At 44.4% G+C, this 24,787-nt stretch overlaps 2 protein-coding genes across 13 annotated transcripts in view; one reads left to right on the top strand and one right to left on the bottom strand.

Annotated features, from left to right (window-relative positions):
- Positions 1–3,502, top strand: part of CD247 (CD247 molecule) — a 46,689-nt gene extending 43,187 nt beyond the window's left edge. The window contains exons 4-8 of the mRNA XM_041480192.1: positions 49–132; positions 762–797; positions 1,430–1,486; positions 2,696–2,734; positions 3,390–3,502. Of these exons, the coding sequence (XP_041336126.1) occupies positions 49–132; positions 762–797; positions 1,430–1,486; positions 2,696–2,734; positions 3,390–3,455 (282 nt within the window). The 3' untranslated portion in view covers positions 3,456–3,502. The remainder of the gene's footprint in view (positions 1–48; positions 133–761; positions 798–1,429; positions 1,487–2,695; positions 2,735–3,389) is intronic.
- Positions 3,503–5,237: 1,735 nt separating this feature from the next.
- The window catches only part of POU2F1 (POU class 2 homeobox 1), a 113,263-nt gene continuing 93,713 nt past the window's right edge, over positions 5,238–24,787 (bottom strand). For 9 of the 12 annotated variants that reach the window (XM_041480181.1, XM_041480182.1, XM_041480188.1 and 6 more), the window contains 6 exons: positions 23,933–24,078; positions 23,256–23,435; positions 20,341–20,446; positions 19,576–19,921; positions 18,723–18,811; positions 17,104–17,545 (listed from right to left, as the gene is read on the bottom strand). In XM_041480181.1, coding sequence (XP_041336115.1) covers positions 17,235–17,545; positions 18,723–18,811; positions 19,576–19,921; positions 20,341–20,446; positions 23,256–23,435; positions 23,933–24,078 — 1,178 coding nt within the window. In that variant the 3' untranslated portion in view covers positions 17,104–17,234. Of the gene's footprint in view, positions 5,368–13,436; positions 16,943–17,103; positions 17,546–18,722; positions 18,812–19,575; positions 19,922–20,340; positions 20,447–23,255; positions 23,436–23,932; positions 24,079–24,787 lie in introns of those variants that run through there. The other 3 variants (XR_005956196.1, XR_005956197.1, XM_041480189.1) reach the window with 3 other exon arrangements.

Genomic DNA, 24,787 nt, shown 5'->3' with positions numbered 1-24,787 from the left:
ATCTCATTATCACGGTGTCCACCCGGTGCTTTTGCTCTCCCGTTCCAGAAACTCTCCCGCTCGCACAGAGACGATTACGATGTGCTGGGAGGAAAGCGAGGAGCAGACCCCGAGCTGGGCGGGAGACACCAGGTAACCTCCACGCACATGTGCACCTCTGTCCTTTGATCTGGTGCCTCCCACGCCGTGTCACGGCGCTGCTCACACAGGCAGCCACCCCAGCGCCTTCCTGGGGAGGGAACGACGCGATTTGTGTCGTAACCCGGGCGGCGCTGGGGGCAGGAGCGAAGCTCCCCCTCCCCTTTGATCTCTGTCCCCTCGCGGGGCTGGGAAGTGACACCCGGGCCCGGGGCGGATGCGGAGGAGGCCCGGCAGCCGTGGGTGTTTCACAGAGCTCGCTGTGTCTGATGCCATCAAACAAGCGCCCACAAAGCAGAGCAGCAGCCAAAACAACTCTTTCTGCTGCACAGCCCATCCCTTTCAAAGGAAAAGGGAGGGAAAACCTCCTGCATCAGCAGGTGACAGCTGTAGGGGGGGAGCAGAAAAAACCTAAGTTTTACCAATTGCCACAGTGAAATTAATTTTGCCCAGAAAAAGCTGTCTGAACAGAGCCTTAGGGGTGGAGGCAGGATGGACTGGAATGGGCAGGGAAAGTCCATAGAGCCACAGCTGTGCCATGGAGCAAATGCATAAGCACATACAAGGTGCTGGGGGATGCTGGCAGTGCAATGTATGGGCAACTTTTTTCTTCTGTTTTACAGCAGAGGAGAAAGAACCCTCAGGACACTGTCTACACTGTGAGTAGAGCACTCTGGAGGGAGCAGAGAGGGAGGGATGGTTGGGAACAGGAGATTCTGTTCCATACAAGACTTTCCCCCCTGTGACCCAATTTCAGCTCTGGTTCAAAACTCAACAGCTGCTTTTCAAGACTTCCCTTTCCTTCCTCTCCCCCCCAGACCGTCTGTTTTTGCTTGAAAATTTCTGCTCACTTCTGAGTGACAGGAGCAAAACACTGGGGACATGTGGAAAAGAACTTGGATCAAGATACCTGCAAATGCCTAATGCTAGTGACTAACCAACCTTGATCCCATTGCTGCTGCAGTATTTCCTGTGCATGGACCCCAGCCCCTGTGCCTGCTCTCTGGCAAAGGCCAAACACCAGTGCATCCAAGAGGGGCTGCTTGGGAACCTCTCGATAGAGTTGATTTGACTCTGGCTAAATGTGGTGGTCGGTGTTCCAAAGCACAGATACAGGAACATTAATTCTCATGTCTTAACTTGGTCTTTGGTGCTTGAGGAATGAGCTTGTTTCCAAGACCTTTACTGCTATTGAATGAGACACTCAGTTCAGCTGGTTTTAAATGTGGCTACCCAGGGGCTGCCTTGGTTTTTCTGTTGTCACTGACTCTTTCCCCCTCTCTGCCTGCAGTCACTGCAGAAGGACAAGATGGGTGAGGCATACAGTGAGATTGGAATGAAGGGAGAGGTGAGTCTTACTTTCCTGCCTGGTGAAAACATGGCAACAGAAAATATTTCAGCTTTTGGCCAGAAAACCCCTGACAGCTGCCCTGGCTGGGGGGGCTGAGGGCGTGAGATGGGTGAGAACAGCTGAAGGAAGGTCTGGTGCCAAGTGCTGCAATGGTCCAGCAGCATTGGAAGATTTTGGGGCATGTTTCTCCAGAGCAGTTTGGAGCTGCCGGTTTATGGTTTCCCCTCCACGGGCTGCTGAGACTGGCTGGTGTTCCAGGATCAGGAGAGCAAGTGCCAGCCTCTCCTTGTGCCTGCCTTTAGACAAGGAACAGGGAAAATGTCCTCCTTCAAATGTTTAAGCAGGCACACATCAGTCACATCCCCAGCTACAGCAGAGGGAGAGTTTTTAGCTCTGTGCACAAACTGCTGGGGGAGGAGGGCTTGTGTCAGAAACAAACCATCTGGGGACACTTGTTTATGGCAAAATGAAAAATTGCTCTGACCTACACAGGTTCTATTTTATGTCAAAGTGTCATTATATATATATATATATATATATATAAAACCTTTTAGTTCCTCCTGACACACAAAAAGGGGCATTTCAAAACAAAGTTTAGTGTTGAGAAATGCTGAAGCAATACCAACATTTAATCTCTTCCCCTTTTTTATTCTAATGCTCCTCTGCCAGAGGAGTCAAGCTGCGTCTATGAGCTATGGGGCTATGAAGTTTCACTGTGTTTTTTGAATGTTTCTGTTTGTGGAGGGACAAGAACACCAAAGCCCTTGTCCCATGCCAAATATATGATCATTTAATAGCTTGCTGCAACTTTAACTGTAACAAGCACTACTCCTTGACACATTTGTGATACAATCTAATACTAAATAACCAGTGTCTACAGAAATGCTGCCAAATCTCTATACATACAGTGAATCAAAGAAATAGCAACATTCTAACAGTATGACAGGAAAATATGTCAGCAAATGTAACCGATTTGTTTTTATTTCCTATCCCCTCTATTTTCTCCTGAGCAGCCCTTGCAGCCTGTCTGGGCTGGTCCAGACTTACCAGGTGCTTTCCTGTGCAGAGCAGAGTCCAGGCCATGCACAGCTGGTGCATCCTGTGCACCCTCAGCACAGCATGGGGGAACTCAGGGGCTTCTTCTTTTTGCATAATCGGGAAAGCACCCATTAATCAGTCTATGCTTGTTTTATTTTCCCAAAGCAGCAGAGGCGGCGAGGCAAAGGCAATGAAGGTCTCTACCAGGTAGGCACCACCTCCCACAGCTGCTCCCCTCACCTGCGGTGGGATATCCAACGGCACTGTCGGGGAGGCACAGAGAAGTGAAAGGAAGTTTCCCAAGCAGGCACCAGGTGTCACACTAACTCCTCGCTCTTGGAAGCCCCAGCTACCCCTGCTCTGGGATCCACAACACAGGGCACAGCTGCCTCACCCGAGCAGGCTGCCAGGGAAAGGACTGGGCATCACTGGAAGGGCTGTCAGGGGATGCTTTCTGATGCACCTGATTTCCCTTCCAAATCGAAGAGGAGAAGGCCAGAGAACAAAGTTCATGATTTGATGTCTGTTCATTTCATTATCGATGCTCGTTCTAGCATCAGTTAGCTCTTAATAACACACAAATAAAATGCTCCAAAGATCTCCAGGAGCAGTTAGGATGATTTGCTGTAGTCGTGTCTTCATAACCATTATTCAGGATGTACCTTGCCTTCAGGTAAGTAATAGCTATTTGCACCACACAAAGACTATAAAGTCATTCAAGAGTAAAAATCTCTGTAGGGGGAAAAAAATCAGACTTACACTCCTGACTGAGCCCCTGCCATCCTGCTGCTGCCAGTCAGCCGGGAAGAAGTAAGCACTCACGCTCATCCCTCACCTGTTTTTCTGGTTTTCTCTTTTTCAGGGGCTCAGTGCAGCAACCAAGGACACTTATGATGCTCTCCAAATGCAGCCTTTGCCCCCCCGCTAAGTGGGAGCCTCAGAGGGGATGGGCAGGAGTGAGAGATGCCCACCTGCTTTGGGGAGGAGAGGGGGAAAGCCTTTTCCATCCAACACAAGCACTGTGTGTTTTGTGTGTGCAAGAACCGCCTAGGGTTGGTGCACAGAATCTGGACCTGGCCTTTTCCTTCTCTCCTCCTGAATTATGTAACTGCTTCTGCTGTTAGAATGTACATATCTGTAAAGTTGTTTCCAATTATAGTGGGTATTAGGCTGATTTTTTTTTTTTGGGTCAGGTTTGTGTTGTGGGTACCAGACAATGCCTTCTAACAAACACAGCTATTTCCATAGGTCTTCCTTGTCTTCCAGAGTATTAAGACATGGAATTATGGCTGCATTGCATTTAAACAATTTGCAAAGATTTACTGTATTACTTCCTGTAGTATTTATCTTAAGAGTATTTCACCCTTTTTGCTTTAAATTTGCCTTTAAAAATCTGCTTCAGTGGAGGGCAACTTTTTTCTTTAATTATAAAGAGTGACATGATGTTACAGTAGTGAAGCAGAGAGGCTGAATGCCAACTTTCCAGTAGGAAGAAAATGAGCACCAATATCCAAAAAAAGATCAAGCAATGGCACTGCCACTCATCCATAAATATGAGCCAGGTAAGCTGAGTGAGAGACTTCTCTGAAGGCAGAAAAACAAAGAAAACAAGGAGATGGGTTCCCCTATGATCACTTCCAGACAACAAACTGTACAAAACCCAACATAAATGCAGTTTCCAACCCAGTCTCTCATGAGGCTGCCTCTAAAAGGTGCAGGTATCACTCCAAGGAGGCACCAGTTCAATAATGTCATGTGTTTTTGATGAATTAATAAAATAGTGCCACAGCCCCATGTGTGTGTAGGGAGCAGCAGTGGGAATGGCACGAGCTCCTTACCTGAGGCATCCAGCCCATCTGAACCAGCCTGCACCCAGCAGCACCATCTCCCAGGGAAGCTGAGGAGGACAGGATTCCAGCAGGAGCTCCTACACACGTCCCAGCAGCTGGGATGGGCTGATGGGAAAATGCCCCAAAGCCAGGAATCAAAGGGACACACGTCCTGCTGCTGCAGCCTCAGTTTTGCCCGTGCCTCACAAGGCTGCACAGGGAAGCCTGGAGGAATTCAGCAAGGACAAATCCAGCCCAGCAACATCAGGGGTGTTTCACCTCGACTCAGGAGCTGACCAAGCCGTCTCACCAGTCCTCACAGAAGAAGCAGAGCTAAAGCAAGGCTGTGGGAACAAGAGCTGCTGCTCTGCTGGCCAAATGAGGTCATGTCTTCTTTCCAGGGACTGGGTGGGTCAGCAGCAGAAAACCTTGCTGAAATGGGTGCTATGCAAGTTCCAAGGCAGTTTTACTTCTTTAAGCAGTAAAACTGTACCTGCAGTAGGTGCTTGTAGCTTTTAAAGAATATTTGCAATAAATTAAAGCAAAAAAAAAAGTAAACTGAGACATGGTAATGAATGCTTCTCGCAAAAAAAAAATTTCCTAGATCCTTTACTGTTCTCTGCAGTGACAAGAAAAATTGAGAGAACTGGGTGATAACTGAGACAGCTGAGCTGAAAATTACAGTAAAGTTATGCTGCAAAACACTCGATTTTCAGCACACTTTTGCAAGAACAAAGAGTGCTGAAAACAGCTTTCTCTTTTTAAATCACCATAACTGTATCTGCAAGACGCAGAAGTCAGAAGCTTTGGCAGCGTGAATACCAACCACCAAACAATAGGAATTAAGTTTTTGGGGGGGAAATCACCTTTATGCTCTTTATGTGTCAATGGATACCTTGATGTCAAAAAGCATCCAGCACTGGTTTTGGGGCCACTCACCATGGGGTTGAGCTGGGTCTCCTCTTTGTCTTCAGGAAGCGACTGAAGCTGTTTCTGCTTTTGGGAGAGGAGCTGATAAATACAGAATTAGAACAAAAGCTTCAAGCAGAGTGCATAAAACCCGGGCTCTCCTCCAGTCTGACAAGACAAAGGGCACCACAGATCAATCTTCTGGCCCACTTTGATGCACAGGGGAAGGGGAATCGGCTTCCCCTGACACATTTAAAAACTACAAACAAGTGCATACATGTTAAAACACTTGGAAAATGGTTTAATGATGTTTACAACAGAAATGAACTGTACAATTACAGTAAGTTTAATATATATAAAAAATTACAGCAGACAAATGCATCTACACAAAATCTACCTTTTCATTCTGATTTACTGTAATCTACACAATCTCTCAATGCCTACAGCTATCTGTAGGCAACCACTGGGAAAATAATAATAATAATAATATAATAATAATAAAGGGCATCTTTAAAGAGACAGCATTTCGCCTTCCTCCTCACCCTTAGTGTGATCAGCAAGGTTTTGAAATGTGTGGGACTCTCACATTTCAGTCTCAAGAAAAGCTTGGGTTGCGTTTGGGTAGGGTACTCCCATAATGGCCCTTGATTTCAAGTGTTCTGCTGACCTCAAGTGTATAAATGCAGTGTATGAGGAAGGCCAAGAGAAAAAAAACCTCCCAGCCAGTGTAAGCAGGCAGTTGCACAGAGCAGTGAAACCATTAGGACCAAAAACTTGTCTTATTTAGAAAAAAAGCAAAAAGGGACTGCCCAGACACTACAGACATTCACAAATCCTCATTTCTTTGAAAATTATGATCTGATTTAGAAGAAAGGGCTTGGTTTTCCACTCCCAATTCTTCATACAAAGGGGTAGTTTTCAAACTAACACGTTAAATACTTTTTTACAAACAAAATTTAAGCTACTTCCTCTTTGGCCCACCCCTTAAAAACAGTGAAACCCCCTTTGCACTGAGAAAGAACCTCAGGTCAGTGGGGAAAACAAAAGAACATGCTGTCTCTTTAAAAAGAAAGAAAGAATCCCAGTTGGGAGCGGCCATCAGTGAAAATGCAATCCAAATTGGCGATCTGGTGGAAATTCCTCACGGAATATTATGTACAGTTTAAAAACCCTTTGTAGTTGGTTTTTCTTTTATTATTATTTATGAACACCTAGGCAGTGAAAACCGTTATGTTAATACATACATAGACACACCCAAAACATACAAAAATACTATTATTTCAAACTACTAAGAATAGGACAAGTTCAGTATTCTCCATGCTATGACTTTAAGAGCATTACACTGAAACAAACAAGAATTTAAACGACAATTTTTTAATATCCCAGAAATATACCAAAATATACATCTAAGCTTTGGAATTACTGAGGTTAGACTAATGCAAGTGCTGGGTAATCGTACTTAATACACAAGTCTAAGGTTCTGCAGGAAAGAAATTATCTTTGGTATCTGCATCAGGCTAATAATATTAACATTTGGATTTTGCTTTGGGATAGAGCTTGTCTGACCCTAGAACCAAACACCCCCCAATCAACTGAGATTAAAAAGATCCATGTAAAAAGTTCCTCCATTTGCAATCCCCCCCCAAAAGTTAAAAAGTCACAGGCATCTACCTAGCATAAAAGGTTGAGAAATACAATGCATAGTTGCACAGTGGTGCTGCAAAAATAAAAGAAATCTAGAAAAAAGGAACTAGAGGAGAAATGAAAAGCTGCTTCTTCTTCTTTCAGGGATTTCTCACAACAGGACAGCCTCTTCCAAGCAGTGAAGGGGGGGGAAGCTCAGAAGTGCACCTCAGCGTGTATTAATCAACATCACCCAGCCCCCAGAGGGTTAAAGCACCCAGCAGAGCAGCCAATCCTGCACCCAAGTCTTCAGCTCCTCAACCCACCTGCGAAGCCCCGGCTCCCTTCCCAGCGCCTGTGCCCCAGATTTCACCCTGGGCCGGGAGTTGCTGCCCGGGGAGTTCTGGAGCCCCGGGCTGGCCCCCAGGCCGGCAGCGACCCCGGCCCGGCCAGCCCCGGCCTCACAGGTGGGCTTGGTGCTGAAGACGCCCTTTGTCTTTGGTTTGTTTGTTTGTTTTGAGTTTATACAATCATTAGGAAATCTTTGGTTTTGGCTGGAAATTTTAAAAGAACAAAACAAAACAAAGAAACCGCCCCCTCCCGACTTATAGCAGCCACCGTGACCTGACAAAGCTTCTCTTTCCCATGGGGGTAGGGGAACTACATTCAAATAAAGATGGACCGGGTTAAGGATGCAGCTTCTGGCCAGTTGGGGAGTGGGGAAGGGATACAGGATTGTCAAATAATAAAGAAGAAAATTAAGTATTTGGAGATTTCTATTTTTTTTCCTTTTTTTTTTTGTTTTTTTTGTTTTTTTGGTCATGTTAAAAGTGAGTAGCATGTATGCAGCACTGGGCTGAGAGTGCCTCCAGGCCCTGGAGCTCAGCGTGGCTCTGGGATGGGAAAAGGCAGCGTGGGTGGACCTTTTCCATGGAGAGTGGAGGGGAGGGGGTGGATATTCACAGACTAATCAAGAGGACCCCTTGTAACCAAAGGAAATAAGATAAGATTGCAATTTGCCCTCACTTTGCAGTAGCTTTTAAGCAGCGACATTCAGAGGCGTTAGGGGGTCACTCCCCAGGTTGCAGGTCACGGGGTGCTATAGGCCAGAGTTCAGTGTTAATCAAAGGAGGGAGGGCAGACTTGGCAACTCTGTGGGGTTTGGAGAAAGTTAAAGCAAGTTACTCAGTTACGAGTTAGAAATGAGGTATACGACAGCTCCTGTACCTGTGGCGGATAAACACCCCACACCTACTCACACCTAGCCTTAGATACTACCACAGAGGAAGGAAATGGAACAACGGCACTGGCGGGGACGAAGGAGCTCCTGCCCGGGCCCTGGGCGCACGGGGCCGGTGCTGCTCCAGCCCTCCCCGAGCGGCCCCGCAGCGCTGCCTTCCCTTCCCCGCGCTGCGGGGAGGCGCAGCCCGGCTTCCCGGGAACTCGCGGCCAGCGGCCCTGAGCTCCAAGTCTTTCTCTTTGCGTTTTCCCCTCGGACTCGCTCAGGCGCAGGGAGCACCAGGGTCACAGAGGCCGACACGTGGAGAGTGAATGGGGGAAGAACTAAAGGTTTTGTCTCAACTGCCTTGTTCTCAGGACACTGTCACGGGTGCTCTTGTTCCCAAATCGTTTCTCAAGGGGGTTGTGCGATCTCCACGAGTTGCCCCTTGGCATGCCATTCCCTAAGGGCTTAGGATTCCTACTGTTAAATAATTGCAGGGTTTTATAGCACCGCAACGTGCCGGCTTGGAACGCACACGAAGTTAGGACATTCAGGGAAAAGGGCCTCTGTAGCTGCTGCCACAGAATTCCCCAAAGGCAGTGTGAATCCTGAAGTGGGGCCTACAACAGATAAGACAATTTTGGGAGGGAAGGGGAAGCTAACGTGATAAATTAAGTATCTTACGGTATTATGTAAAGCTCTGCCGGAGAATATTCCCCAGCAGACCGACACAGTTTTTTAAGACAGATCAGCATTTTGGTATGAGCTACTAGACAATGTCCTGTTTGGTAGAGAGATGAAATAAGGCAGAGGGGGTATGTTCCAGTTCTGGGGCTGAGCCTCAGCAGCACTAAGGAACGCCAAAGGTATCATCTTCCCTCGCCTCCCACAAGCTGTTTCATTTCCTTCCTCAGATTTGTTTTCCATAAAGCACACCTTGTTTTCCACTTCTTTTGTTCCAAGTGCTCTTTTCTTTGAGAAGTCATTTCTTCAATATCCCTATTACCTATCTATAAATCTAACTAGCTCTTTGAAAAGTCACACAATATTAATACCACTTTTACATAATGTCAGAACAACAATTCTATTAGTAAAGCTTTCAGTGAAGTTCTGCAACCCGATTGGTGTCCGGAGGAAGAGTAGCTGGACAACCCGCTCTCCCCCTTCCTCCCTCCCTTTCTTCACAAGAGCTCACCAAGTTCACTGATAAAACAGCTCAGCCCAATAGCACGACACATGAACATGTACAAGGCTACTTTGGGGAGCAAAGAAAGGAGTCTTCAAGGTCCCTCCCTTAAGAGAAAGACCATCTGCAGAAGCTGCTGAACAGACTCTGACCTTGGACTACACTGCTTCCACATCTGAAGGAAAGAAACAGTTTTCCCTGACTGTATCCCAACATCAGCCTAAGACCTGCAGCACTGGGCAAACCCCAGACACCGTTTGTCTTCACAGAGCCGATGCAACTCCATGCAGAAAAGGTGGGAGTACCCGCAAGAGATGAGGTCCTTAGAGGAAGGGACACTGACCCAAAGCTCAAAAAACCCCCACCCAGCTTTTCCTCTTACCCGCTCTGAGAACAGCAGAGCTGACATCTTATCAGTGCCTTTGGTTCCCTACGAGGCCACTGGGAATTCTGCCTCCCCAGTGGAGTCGAGCTCCTTTAGAAACCCAGCTCTCGCTCCCGCACGCAGCCGGCGCCGGCTGGCGCTCACACGCACTCGCACACACACCCACCCACGCACACCCTGCCCTCTTCCCCCGCTCCAGCAGCCTCGGGGGAAACGGGCAGGGAGCCTTGGAGCCCACACGGAGCTGGCTGCAACACCCCCCAAGGCAAGAACCACTCGCTCCTCTGCTACTGCCACCGCAACACCGAGACATCGGCCAGGAGAACGACCTGGTCCCTCGCCAACAACACCTCAAAGCTCCTCTCCCACAGCCGTCTCACAGTATTTCAACCCTTTCAGGCAGACCAGCCAGGTGTTAGGAGTAGGTTAGCTTTCACCTCTCTGTTTGGTTTTTTCTTTCATAGTTTTTGGTCTAGACAGGATTAGCATTGCTATTAGAAAAGGAAGTGTTTAAAAAGTTTTCCACCTATTATCAAGCACTACAAGCCCTACATTCAGTAACAAGACAAGGGGGATAAAAGGAACCTGTTTCACTTTTGCTCTCCCAGATAGATTAAGATGCGACAACCATTCTTGTCCCTCCCTGGAGTTAAACACAGCGGACCCAGTTCAGCTCTGGAGCAACTCAACTCAACTGAAACGGATTTACAGCCCCGAGGTCGATCCTAGCCCAGTACAGCCATCTCTCCCTCGAGCCTCCTCGATATTTGTTGCCTCATCTTCAGATCCCAGCGAGGGGCAAGGAAAGGCCAAGAGGGAGGGAAGTGTGCGCACACTCGAAAGGACCCTGAACAGCAACCCCATCAGTAACCTGCATGCCACCACGTGCTGTGCTGCAGATTAGACCACAGATAAACCAACCAAACAACAATCCCAAACCCAGGAGCGACAAAATGTTTCCTTTGGCAAGACAGATACAAGGAAAAAAATTTATGAGCAAACATTTTCCTTCTAACACAGTCAAACCCCCTTCTCTGCCCCCAACATCCACCCACCCCCACCCGACCCTATAAAGTTGTAACCTATAAACAGGATCTCAAATACATACAGCATAATCATGTTTATCAATCATAATAAACCATCAGTTCAACTAAACTCTACAGCTAGAATTATCTCCACTATTTATAAAGTTTGCTTTTCTCTTCTGATTTTTTCAGTTTAAAACCAGTTCTGCGACAATGCTAAGCTATGCTGAGGTATTTTATGAAGGTGCCAGAAGCCAGCTGCTACCCACAAGTATTGTTCTCAGAGCTGTATGGTGCTACCTTTCGCTGAGGGAAGACGGGGAAGGAGCAAGGAGGGAAAGAGGCAGAGGGACAGAGACAGGAAGGGAGAAAGGGGGCCCAGATTATTCCAGTTATGGACGGTTCTTAGCAGGGCATCACTGATGGACCTAAAAGCAGCCCCAAGACAAAGCTCAGTAGCTGCTCCATGTTCAGGAATTTGGTCAGAAAAGAAGTACCTGATACGTTCTACATGCTGACCTTATTTGCCTACGTGAGTAAAAGATGCCTCTTCTCCCACAGTTAAACTATTTGTAATTTCAGTGCAATCTCACTAACACCCTCCTAACAGCATCCCAACAGGGGTAAAAATTCAGAGCATGTCCCCACTAGGAGTATCCTGGGAGAAGTGGCAGACAGATCAAATGCAGACAGATAAGCTGAAAAAAATCAAGGTTTTTTCCGTGCATTACTGTGTCCATGTGTGAAGATATGCAAATAGAGGAATTGCTTTTCATCGTTCCAAAAGCACTGAAACTGCTTGCACTGGCACAGAGGGAACCAGGTACCACTCACATCGTGGAGACAAAGATATGAGCATCTTAAGAAACTGTGAATTGTGAGCCAACAACCTCTTGACAAAATCTTCCCTGTCAAATATCTTCAATGTATTTTAGGGGACTCCCCTCTGGAAAGAAGAGAGAAACTCACAAGCAGCAACAAGAGATTTAATGAGTGAGAAGGGCAAGACATGTGCAAGGTAGGTATCTTGAATTCCATATTGCTATAGTAGTTTGGGAGGGAGAGGGCAGATGTCCTGGTTGCAAAAATAGAAAGGGATTTGAGTTGGCTGTGTGAGAACTGACAACCATAAATGCAGTGGGGAGCAGCAGGCCAGCTTATTCCTTTGGTAATACTCCACCCTAGGCAACATCCAACAGGGACAGACAGGCCCTGCTGGGGTACAGGGTGTGGAGAAACAGCATTTAAGCATTTCAGGCAGAACAGGAATAGGGAATAGTGACTCTCTGTAAAGTTAATGTGGCAATAAAAACATCTACATTTTCAACTTCCAGTTTAAAACCAAGAATCATTGAAAGTTTGGACCATGCATTATTTTATCTGTCCTAAAACACTCTAATGACCATGAGAAGCTACCTGCCTCTTTAAGATAATTTTGTATCTTTATATATTTCTTTAGCTAAGAAAATACGACTTAATATTTAAGGTAAATTAGATGTTGCTTTGGTTTAGTATCTGTGGTATGGCTCCAGCTGTAATGGTTGTGCTGCTCCATTTGCAACAACAACAAAAAAAGAGGGAATTCCCATTTTAAGGAACGCTGCTTTGCAGGAATGTGCACAGAGTTAAGGAATTAACTCTCCTGTGTCCTTCACTAACTCTACTGCAGAAATGTGTCAAAGCACCCCGTGTGAGGCTTACAGAGGTGGCATTTGAACATTAGGTCACACTTCTAAGAGATGTCACATCCACACCTCACAGTGATTGATAAAAACGTACTTCAACTAACAGGTGTTGTAGAGCAACACAAGAAACAAAATAAATGCTCTGTAGGAAATCTAAGCAGATGCAACAATTGTAAGCAGCCACACCTGTGTGTACTTTCTTTGGGCTGTTTGTGAATCCTTCCATGGTGACTGTGGAGAGTGGGTTCTAAGGAGACCAAGTGTGCTAAAGCCAAAGTGTGCTAAAGCAAAGCATGTTTTTCTTAAGATCAGAAAAAAATGTCATCACCAAGGTACAAGACCAACTCCTGAAGCCATTCTCTAAATTGTTTTTGACCTTCCGGGCATATCTGTGTTTGTGTTCCTGGAAATCTCTTGCTTTTTGAACTACCCCTGTCTGCAGGGAGAGCTTTTCACCTTATCTTTTCTTGCCTAGGTACTGTGACATGCTTGCAACTATGAAAAGCAACCCTCTCACCTTTAAATACAGAGACATGGAAGTCTGAAAAAGAGATGCTATTATCCTTTTCTAACACACCACCAAACTTCCTGTGATCATATTTACTGGGTCTGTACACAATTGTTATTGTTTCTTTCCAGATGCATCAATTTCTGCTGCCAGCATGACGATGATTTAAAAAAGAAACTTCTGCTAAATTCTGGTACATGATCTCATATTGTTTTCATTCTCTGAAGGAGTACATGCACTCTAACTTGGCAGATGTACACCCACTGCCAGTCTGATTTCTGTCTTTCACCTAAACACTGGAGGTAGCCAGCATCCACGAGGAAAAACACTGATAGGGACGAAAGGTAGGCTCCAGGAACAACAGTCAGTCAGTCACTCACAGGGATGTTTTAGGGGACAATGAATCAGAGCACACTGGCAATGGATGCTATGGGATATGTGCTGTTTGAGTATTATGTCAGTTTCTGCAAAAAAAAAAAAAAAAAAACCAAGCTTTTTTGGATATGTGGCTACTTTTAAATACAGAGACATGGAAGTCTGAAAAAGAGATGCTATTATCCTTTTCTAACACACCACCAAACTTCCTGTGATCATATTTACTGGGTCTGTACACAATTGTTATTGTTTCTTTCCAGATGCATCAATTTCTGCTGCCAGCATGACGATGATTTAAAAAAGAAACTTCTGCTAAATTCTGGTACATGATCTCATATTGTTTTCATTCTCTGAAGGAGTACATGCACTCTAACTTGGCAGATGTACACCCACTGCCAGTCTGATTTCTGTCTTTCACCTAAACACTGGAGGTAGCCAGCATCCACGAGGAAAAACACTGATAGGGACGAAAGGTAGGCTCCAGGAACAACAGTCAGTCAGTCACTCACAGGGATGTTTTAGGGGACAATGAATCAGAGCACACTGGCAATGGATGCTATGGGATATGTGCTGTTTGAGTATTATGTCAGTTTCTGCAAAAGAAAAAAAAAAAAACAAGCTTTTTTGGATATGTGGCTACGCTGAGTTTCCAGTTTCTCTCAGAAAAAAACTCGCTAAGAAATTCCCTGGAATCTGGGCCCCAGACAGGGTGATGGGGTAGAGAAGAGGAGGGTAAAGAAAGGGGTATAAGGTGCTCACACCAAAGCCATGTGACCAATGCAAAGGTAGTCAGGAAAAAAAGCAGATTTTTATAATAAATAAACCATCCAAGCTGCATTAGTGTTCCAGATATGTACTCAACAAGACCCTCTCCCAACCACAAACCAGCAAGAATGGGACATGAAAACTCATTCAGACAGCTAATGGCACAGTCTCCTGGAACTGTGGAGAGAGGATTTTCCACTGATTTAAGGCCCACCTTTCTTTGTGTTTCCTAGATATCTGCAAGGACCACGCCCCCCACCCCACCACAAAACCCTTGGGGAGGAGGGGATCCACCAGAGACGAGCCCAGTGGTCCCTCCCCTACCAAAAAAAGCTTCCTGATAAATTGTACTTTTGCACAGGCGTGAAAGTAAGCAGGGACTTTCAGAGTCAGGAACAAACGCTACAGCTGCGGTTTTCCCCATCCTCTTACTTCACCCAAAACAAGTCCAAGGACTTGCATTCCTTTGGTAGAAACTACAGACCGTGCTGTGGCCTCCAGACCAGCACAGTGGGTACCAGCATCTTCTCTTCTACTTTTTCCCTACCTCCCTGAAGCTCACCCAGCTGTACCTGTTGCTGCTCTGAAGCTTTTACTGTGGGCCACTGCCATTTTTGCAGTATTATTCATAGCCCTAAAAGTCTCCTGCACAGCCTGAAGACCTAGAGACATATCAAAAATACAGAGATTCATCCATACTGGGGGGATAAAGGTGAGACCTCTTGGATTAACAATCCTCTGACATTGCCATTCTATTTACACATCAAATAAAAGAAAACAAATTAAAATCAAGTTAAGAGTCTGCCCCAAGGATAACACAAATTACCAACCAAAAAAAAAAAAAAAGATTAAAAACAAGCAGCAACTTTTATATAAAATTAATAAAAACAAAAGACAAATGAAAAAGAAATTGTCAGTAGCATCTATCGCCTCTCTGCATCTGAACTGCACTTACACAAACTAGTCCATTAGTACAGCAGCTTGCTAGAAATTGACTTTGGTTCAAGCTTAGTTTTAAAAAAATAAAACATAAAAAAATCAAAAACACATAAGAAACGGTGGACGGACATTTGTTAGTTTCCCTGCTTGCAGTTCACTAGTTTTGAAGTTTTAGGGGTAATTGGTTTAAATATCAGTAAAACAGGAAGGTGGAGAGTTAGAGATGAACAGAGCAAAACCATGGTGGTGGGGGGAGAGATAAGGGGTTCTGCCACTTGAGTGCAAACACAACTCCCACATGCTCAGGCCACAAACCAAAGCATGTGTAGAGTTTAAAGCTGCTGCCTTCTGGATCTTGGATGAGAAGCTCCAGGATCCCCCTGAATCACCAACAAAACGAACATAGCTGCATCAGCTCATTATTTTAGGACACTCTGGTGACAAAAGAAAAAGGGGTGGGTGGGAAAGGGACTCTTCTAATACCCTCACTAGCTAAAAGTAATTTAGTTTTTTACACATGGCAGAAACCTTTAAATCCATCAGGAATGGAAAGTTTAACGTGAACTGCATTGCAGTGATCCAGTCTTCTCTCTTTAAAAATCTTTTTTCTTTTTTGGTTCAGATACTGGATTGTATATTTAAGAATATACGGGTCTAACTTCTGTACAGTTCGTTACTCCTTCCTCATCCACAAAAATATCCTTTGCTCCACAGATCAGAATCAACCTTAAAAAGTGAGTTGCAGTGCCAGGCCAGAGGCCGATTGCCGCGCTCCCGCTGCGAGCGGCCCCGCAGCGCAGAGACCACGCGCCATCAGCCCGGCGTGTGCAAAGCCCCAGAGTGGCTCTGCTGTGTTGGCATTAACAATGGCACCTTCTGTTCCCATAGTCCTGGCTTCTGTCTTTTGCAGCCAGAAGCACTTTTTTTTTTTACTAGGAAGCTCTTCTAAATAGTGTTGGAAGCATCAGAAAAGGAATATTGCTATGAATGGGGAGAATGTGACCTTCTGATCCGGTACCAACTCACCTAGAGGGTATCTAGGACTCTAGATGCTGCTTTACATGCTGCCAATTAGCCTGGGTCATGATGTTTTTTAAATATTTGTGTGTGCTTTTGCACAGCAAAATGAAATCACTGGAACAGAAGAGCCATCAGTATTGTCACACAATCCACACTCGGGAGGTCACATCCTGCTCTCTGTGAAGTAAAAGGAACCAAGCACACAAAGCTAAGAGCAGACTTTGGCTGTTTTGTCTAAATATTTGAGAGGAGAAGAATGGCAGTTTGGAGCAAATTCCTACCTCTGCTTACAAAGCAGAGACCAGCCTGGAAGTTTGCACACAATGATCTCTGCTGCTGCACTGAGCTTCCTGCACAAATGATGAACGTAAATTCTTCTGACCCCTACAAGTAGGCATTAGACAAATTCAAGGATGAGGAAACTGTTCAGAACATTTCCAGAAGATTAGGATAGAAAGTCTATTTGTGCTCCATTCTTCCTCTCCACCCCCCCACCCTCCCCCCATGGTGTGGGAGCTCGCTGAAAATAATCCAGGAGCAAAAGACAAACGCGTCCAAACTATATATATAAAAATAATAATAATAATAATCATAATAATAATAATAGAGATACACCAGTAATACAGGCCTGCCTAAATTGTACCAGTTAAGAAAGGAACCCCCAACATGATTGATACGATTATAAACACCTTGTATGACATAATGGCCTGTACAACAGACCTATAAAATGATAATTAAAAAAGAAAGATATTTAGACCAAAAAAACCAAGAAATCCCCTTCCTATGTTTGAACTGATAACCCACCTTAACTTGTCATTGTGACTGCTGGAAATGATAAGTAGTCCTTTCACTTTTTTTGTGTTTTTGCGGTTTTTAGTTTTTTTGTGGTTTTTTTTTTTTTTTTACATTTTTGGTTAGAAAGTTCTCCGATCCATGAAGCGATCCTGAAAAGACAGTGTTTATTATAAAATTAGGCAAATGTCTGTCCCAGCTTTAAATCCTTCCTGTTTTGCTTTTGTTTTTTTTTTTTCTCCTTTTTTTTTTTTGGATTTTTTTTTGTTTCGTTTTTTTAAATATTTTTTCCTTCTCTCTCTCTCTCTCTCTCTTTCTCTCTCTCTCTCTTGTCCCCAGCAACACGGCGAGAGGATGCCCACGGCATTTTCAGTTCATCGACCGGGCTGGCAGCCGATCCCAGCGCACAGTGACCCAGGCTGCTGGAGCAGAGCCCAGCCCGGCTCACTGTGCCTTGGAGGCAGTAGTGGTGGTGGACGTGGCCCCGCTGGCAGAGGCCACTGTGAGGAGAGAGTTCTGGATGGACTCGGCTGAGGTGGAGGTGGCGTGAAGGCTGGCGACTGGTCCAGAGGCCCCTGCGGAGGCTGCAGCTGCAGAGACCAAGCTAACTGGGTTGCTGGTGAGCAGAGAAAGGTTCTGAGGGTTCAGGAACAGAGGGGCAGTGACGATGTTAGGGGTACCTCCAGCATTGGCAAACACCAAGTTTCCAGTTGCATCCAGTGATGTTATTGGAAGAGAGCCACCGGATGCAAGAGCTAAAAATATGGAAAGTTGAGCAGGGAGGAGATAACATTAGCAGTAAGCAACAATGCAAAATGTGCCTAAAAGCAAGGGGTCTCTGCATTTGCCTTTCTCTGATATGTGTGCCCTCTAAATCGCTTGCTTGGGTTTTTTCCAAATAACCATCAGACAAGATCTTGCAGACACTAAAACACATCTTTCATTTGCTGTTAAACTAATTCCACTGTGCCTTTCTTCAGCTCTTTTAGCACAATACTGCTCTATGTTTTCTGCCACAGAGAGCCTGTGCATCCAGGCAACTTGCACTGGGAAGGGCTGAGATGAGGGTTCATGTGAAATGACAGCTATCACAAGATGGAGAAGGTCACGTAACCTTGAGCGTAACATTTTAAATGTTGACACATAACCAACCACTGTTACAACTTACTCTCACGGGTCTACAGCGTTCAGTCTGCCTTAGATTATGATCTCCTAAATTTATCTGTGACACTTTATGAAATGGTTCTTTCTTGCAACCTAGGAACAAGATTTGTTCAGCTAGTTTAGAGGATATTTGAACTCACAGGTTTTACCTAGCTCTTTAGATACTTGTACCACCCAGTTTTTACAGGTGGCAAACTATGAACCCAGAACAAGTCTTGCTGAAGCCAGTGGTAACTTATGGCTTTGTGCTACTTCCAAAACAAATAAATACCTACTCTTCCGAATGTGGATTTATGTATTTCAAGTTCTACATAAGGATTTTAGGAGGTAGGATGTTTGTTGCAGGATCTTTTCTAATACACATGAAGATGAATTCAGGACCAAGATTTGCTCAGAACTGCCCTTCCTAGAGACCTCAGAATGGTGCAAGTCTGCTCAAGCAGACTATAGAAGTGCTATAAAAAGCAAATCTCTAACCTGCTAAAGATACAGGCCAATGAGGCAAGGACAACAAAACAAATTCCAGATTATATTCAGTATCTTAAATGCCTCCTTTAAATCATATACGGCTCTGATTCCCTATCTGAAGTTGCACCTGCTCTTATCTCTGTGACCCACAAAATGTATTTGCACATTTAATTTTTTTAAGCCTTTACTCCTACACAATTTATGCTTAGTGCTGAGGAGCCAGTGCTCTCTGGTAGACAAAATCAGAGCTCATAAACTGAAGTTGTGTGACGGAGATGCATTAAAAGGAACACTACTGACCTTGAATAGTTGCCAGTGTACTGTTGCTCATCAGGGCCGGGCTGAGAGCACCACCTAATGTCCCTGGATTGAGACTGAGTAAGGCACCTCTGCAGCAAGATCATGGAAGAAGTGGAAAAGAAAGAGTGTTACTTTTAAGAAAAGGTTGTCACTGTTTTAAGGCACACCATCATATTTTTAAAAAAAGGGGGAAGGGCAAGGAGGGAGGAAAGACCAGAGATCAAGGGCTATTTATGGGTTATTTTACTTTTAACTCCATGAGGGTTTCATGACATGCCCAAAGTACAAGCACTGTAAATACATGACTTGCATTGACTGTTGGTGTAAAATATTCTCGTAAAGTATTTTGGAAAAACTGTTAATTGTTAGAGAACTATCATCCTGTCCCAAAGGCAGATAAGAAATATGTAAATCAAGAGGAATTAAAGAAACATCTGTCTGAGCAAAACTTCTTAAACTATAACTTCAACAATACATGATTTTGCATCTTTGAGAACTTCTTGCTCATGATGGAGAAATGAATACAGAGGTGTGAAGTGGGTCTAGGCTATCTCTCCATTTTACAATTAATAGGACAGATTCTGTGGTTCAGTGGTAAGTTGCAGTTTTTAAGTCAAGCTCTGCAGTGGGATGAATGATTTATCACACAACAACATCACCGCAACACAGCTTTTTCACCTTTAAAATGAGCACAGTATTCGTGTACTGTGATGGGAATGGTCCATTGCCATCTATGAGTAAACCTTCAGAATCTCAGACAAATGACAGCGATACATAAAAGCAATTTATCCCAAAAATTTTCCTTCACTCTTCTGTCACCTCACCTAAAAGGGTGTGCAAAATTGATCCTTACCCAGCTGCAAACTGCGAGGATGCCATCAAGCCTGGGTTTAGCCCTGCTGCAGCAGCCATGGCAGCAAGACTTGCATTTGCAGGCAACTGTGCAGCTCCTTGTAACGCGGCCGCTGCCGCCGTTTGCAACCCTGATGCCGTTACCATCACCTGGCTGGTCCCGAGAGGGGAGGACAAGGGAGTGGAGGTTGTCTGTGTTGTGCTGGTCTCACTGGCACTGGAGGCCTCTGAAGTGGAGGCTGAGGCAGAAGGGGAAGGGCTCGGGGAGGGTGATGTCACTGCTGAAGAAGCTGGAGGTGCTGTTGAAATCACTGTTGCCGTGTTGTTGGAGGTGGTTTCTGTTGTGCCTGGAAGAATGGGTCTGGTCAGATCAGTACAAAACACGGATGCCAGACAACAGAAACTCCTGCCCACCTGATCCCAACTGCATGTCCAGCTGAAAGGGGTACAAGCACACATTTCTGTAGTACCAAAAAGCACCAAGAGTTCAAATGAAAAAATGAAATGACACTTCCCAATGTGGGGCTGAGGAGCTCCAGAAGCCAGCAATAAAATACAGTATATTTTGTTTCGGCACCACCTGTGATTTTATTCCTGGAAAAGTCAACTCAGTGATCACAAAAACTGAAGCTTCTTAGTGCAGCAACAAGGAACGATGACAAGAATGTCCTGGGATACCAGTGACCAATAGTGAATGACTCTCTTAAGAATTCAAAAGGGACAAACGGTAGGGGTTGATGTGGTGGCAGCAGAGATCAGCCCTTACCTGTGACTGACAGACTGGTGACAGCAGGACTGGCCAGAGGGAGCACGGGGTTGACAGTCAGGGTTGTAGCTGCACTGCTAGTCACAAGGCTTGGCGTGGTTGCCACCTGGAGGTCAAAACCGAATAAAACTGCTCAGCTCAGAGTTACACACTAGACCTGGATTTCTTTCTTTCCACCCTCAGCTGAGGAAATTATCAGCAAAAACACTGCATATAAACTAATTTTTTTTTTTGTAATTTGGTTACTTTATCACTCAATGAAACATCCATAGCATCTTCTCTAATTACCAGCAATATCTTTATTCCTAATAATTCAGTATTTGAAAGCAGATACACCCCTATCCATAATTCCCAAGACTGCAAGTTAGCCCTCTCTGCCACCCCACAAAGACAGCACCTTGTTTTAATAGAGACACTCTTACAGAAAGAGTTACAAAATATATTATTTCTACTTTTCTTTTTCTTGTTCAAACATCTTTTCAGCTCCACATCTCTTTCTGATAAAATTATGTAAATGCCCCAGCATTAACAAAGGTATTTAGAGTAATGTGTTTATATGGAGAAGCAGAATAACATTTCACTTTTATTCAAATAAACTATAAACTTTCCTTTGATAAGCTTCCTTGTGCCAGAGGAAGGATCTCTGAATTTTAAAACATACAAATGGAGTTTTCAATTGTGGATGGTTTATTACAAGAAAGCTAAAATAAACTGAAGACATTTCAGATAAACACCAAAGATTTAAGGCTGGAGAAACTAGCTTATGAGGAAAAATGAAATATAAGGAAAGGACTTTTTATGGACAAGAAATGGTGTCCAACAGTAATATTTGAAGACTGTTATACATCAATGAGAGAAATGAATCCTTTAGAATTGCCCAAGAGAACATAGGCAAGGATATAGGCTAAACATTCCTCCTTTCCACTCTCTTACCTTAAATCTATTATCAGAGAAATATCTCTCCTGCCTCTTAGAGGGAGTCAAATGCTGCATGCATTTTAAACAAGACTGGGGCAACTGGGACAGATCTGAAAGCTTTCTGCCCATCTCAAACAGCATATGAAATTAAGAGGAGCTGGATGCACAGTACACCTCCCACTAATGCAGCCCAGCCACCACATCTGTCATCTGTCCAGCAAACAGTTAAGGCCAAGGTCACCATCCCTATTTCAGGGCAGAGAATGACCTGGAATTAATACAGCTCACCCCCGTGGTTACAGTGAGTGACTCCAGCCAATGCAAAGCAGGCTGCCCCCAAAAGGAGCCTTCCCCTCCAATGCTGCTGCAGAGCCCCCGCCCTCGTGCAGCCAGGCTGCAAGTCACACAGGTTATCTAACCATACTGAAAATTCATCATTGCTCCTCACATGGCTAATTTGCAGTCAAAATACTAAAGTAAGCCCAAGCATCCTATGAGCACAATCTCCAGAGCTGACACAAGGAATCAACAAAGCACACAGTCAGTGAAGGCTGGTGGCAGCAGGGTTGGAACATCCATTTGAGTAGCAGCACAGTGTTAAGAGAAGCTTAGAATGAGTGAAAACACTAGTGAAACTTCACTGATGAAAGGGAGACTGTGGTTAACACCTCAATTTCTTATATACAATGGCAGATTATAGCAACAGGAAAATTTCCCTAGGAAAGCTCCTTTAAGTTTCAGTCTGAGGGAACTTGCACAGTTACTAAAACATACTATCATAAATCTCACTACATTCTGCTTTGGTAGCAAGGCATGCAACCTTGCTTTGCAACTGGGAAAAAAAAAAAAAAAAAAAGAAAACCCAAACCAAAACAACAATAATAAAAAAGACTAAGTACATTAAACAGTCCTTCCCCTGAAACAAAAGGTTGGTTGCATGCACACACCCTGAGACAAGCATGAGGGGAGAGAATAACACATCACCAAAATTAATGGTTTAATGAAGTACTGGAAGATATTAGCTACTACGGTGATGAGGGTGGAATAAATACTACAAAAGGACAGCTACAGGCTACATAAATTCCACCACATTCCTATTAGCATAGCTACTATGAAATCTAATAGCTACTGTTTCTATTTATGAAAACAGACCTCCACGGACATTGGTAGCAAAGGTGCTGAAGGAACCTTGATGCATGTGTTTTGTTACTCTTATTTTCATGAAGTTTGTGTTTACCTGAGGTAAATACAAGTGTGGGAAATGAGTATTAGCTGAACTGTTCTTCTGTTCCATGACTTTGTTATTTATTATATAAATAATTTCTGACTAGAAGAAACAACAATGGTATCATTGGATTTGTGTGACCTAAGTCTCCAAATGATACAGAATCAAAGGATGGGTAAGAGCGGAAGGGACCACAGTGGGTCCTTGTGTCCAACCTCCCTGCAGGGTCACTCTTAGAGCACATGGCACAGAATTGAGTCCAGATGGTTCTTGAGTATCTCCAGTGAGGGAGACTCCACAGTCTCTCTGGGCAACCCGTTCCAGGGCATTACACATTTTACTGCTGCTCATTTACTGACCAGAGCTACTAAAATAAGAGGTGGCAGGGAGAGCTATTAAGCACTTAAAAAAATACTATTATTTTATTTTTTAAAAAATTGGGTAAAAGAAGGAAAGTCCAGATATAAACTGGAGGCATTATCTGAAGTAAGTTCAATGCAACAACCCCAAGTGCAAATTTGGTAGTCAGAATATTTGTTCATGAGCTGACTAAATAAAACACTCTCACTGAAGGCCTGACTAGTGCCTGATTTGTAAGCATTATCTCTCTTAGACAGTATCCAGGTGGAACACTCAAAATGTCAGTAAAACACAAATATGTGAGAACAAGTCTGCTGTACAAAGAAGGTGCAGCACGTGTAACGCCTCCACAGTGAGCACAGCAGAACTACCTCCACCAGTGATCTTTGTCAACACAGTTCTTGACCCTTACCAGTGAGGTTGGACAAGGGAAAATTGCTTTGATGGGCGAGCTGCTGGTTCCACCACTGCTGGGTGGGTTGATCCTTTTCTCCTTCTGGCGCCGGTTACAGAACCAAACGCGGATCACCTCCTTCTCCATGTTTAGCTGGTCAGCTATCATGGCGATCTCATCCGAGGTAGGCTTTTGGTTCTGACAAAAGAAAATAGTATTTGAAAAGCTCTGAAATTACCTCCTGGAGTTTTGCAACATAGTTTCTTCTCCAGTAGGCAGAAATCTGAATTGGTGATTTAGATCCAGAATCTGGTCAGTGGTACCATAGCGACAAACCACAGTAGATGCTTCTGCCCTCCATCTAAAAACCTCAAATTATGTATGCTTAGACTATTGCCTCATTTATCCATCCTCATGAAGGGAAGTGTTTAAACCCATGTCTGAGTATACTGGAATGCAAAATCACAAAGTCAGTGAACTGCAAGAGCCAGTGAGTTTTTCTGAGGGGGTTTGTGCTTGTTTTTAAAGTGAAACAGATGTTGATGCACGTTTCTTGGCATGGCTTTTGTATTCCCCTTGTTTAGTACTAGCACTTTCCTAAATAGCACAGTAATGGGTTCACTCTAACAAATAAAATTGTTAAGTGAAGTTTCTCCATTTTTTCATAGGCTGAGCACAGCACCAGGAGCACTGACCTCCAGGAAACTCTTCTCTAAGGCCACACGTATGTTGGTCTCTATGCTGGTGCGTTTCTTCCTCCTACGGTTCAAGCCTTCGATCCCTTGCCCTGGAGAATTCAGGGCACTTGGGCTGGAGAGAGTTGAATCAGATGAGAGGTTTTCTGAAAAAGAAGAAAGTAATACAAATCAGGAGATTTCATCTGAATGCAGTGCAGTCTAATGCATGTGTTCTTCACCTGTGCAAGGTACGTTAAGACCTGCTCTGTATCTATTCCAAATATATAGAGGTTTATGACGATCACATGCATTAATCACTGTATTTACAAAATACAACATATACCTAAAACAAAAAAGCTACAAATAAGCCCAGGGGATGTCCTCTGCTCCTGTATGCTACCACAGTATCCCTTTTTTAGGACCTATACAGAGCTTGTCTCCCATATCTCAGTCTGCTCCCCACTGACTCACTGCAAGCTCCAGTTTAAAGGAAAAAGGAGTACTTGATATCCATGAGCCATAGCTGAAAGTCACAGGCAGTTATGAAAAAAATCTGAGCAGCCTGAAATTTCTTTTACCCACTCTACAAAACACTTGAGGAAGAGAAGTTCACCGGCTCCACAGTGCTGAGTCTGTTCTCTCTGGACATCTTAGCAGCTACTCAGGGCTACCAACCACTCCACACAGCAAGCAGCTGCCCCTTCTTAACTTCACCAGGGCTCTTAACCCCTAATCCTGTCTTTCTGGCTTCACAGAGGAGCAAAGAGAGAACATTTAACCCCATTTTGCAGCAGGAAGAGCAATCTAACCAAATGGCAATTTTGGGAATTTAAACAAAATCATTAATTGTGGCTGGAGTTCCTTCATTGCCCT

The sequence above is a fragment of the Pyrgilauda ruficollis genome, unplaced genomic scaffold (genome assembly GCF_017590135.1).
Source record: "Pyrgilauda ruficollis isolate IOZ18807 unplaced genomic scaffold, ASM1759013v1 scaffold50, whole genome shotgun sequence".
In the NCBI taxonomy this organism is placed as follows: domain Eukaryota; kingdom Metazoa; phylum Chordata; class Aves; order Passeriformes; family Passeridae; genus Pyrgilauda; species Pyrgilauda ruficollis.
This window is presented reverse-complemented; position numbering and strand designations above follow the sequence as displayed.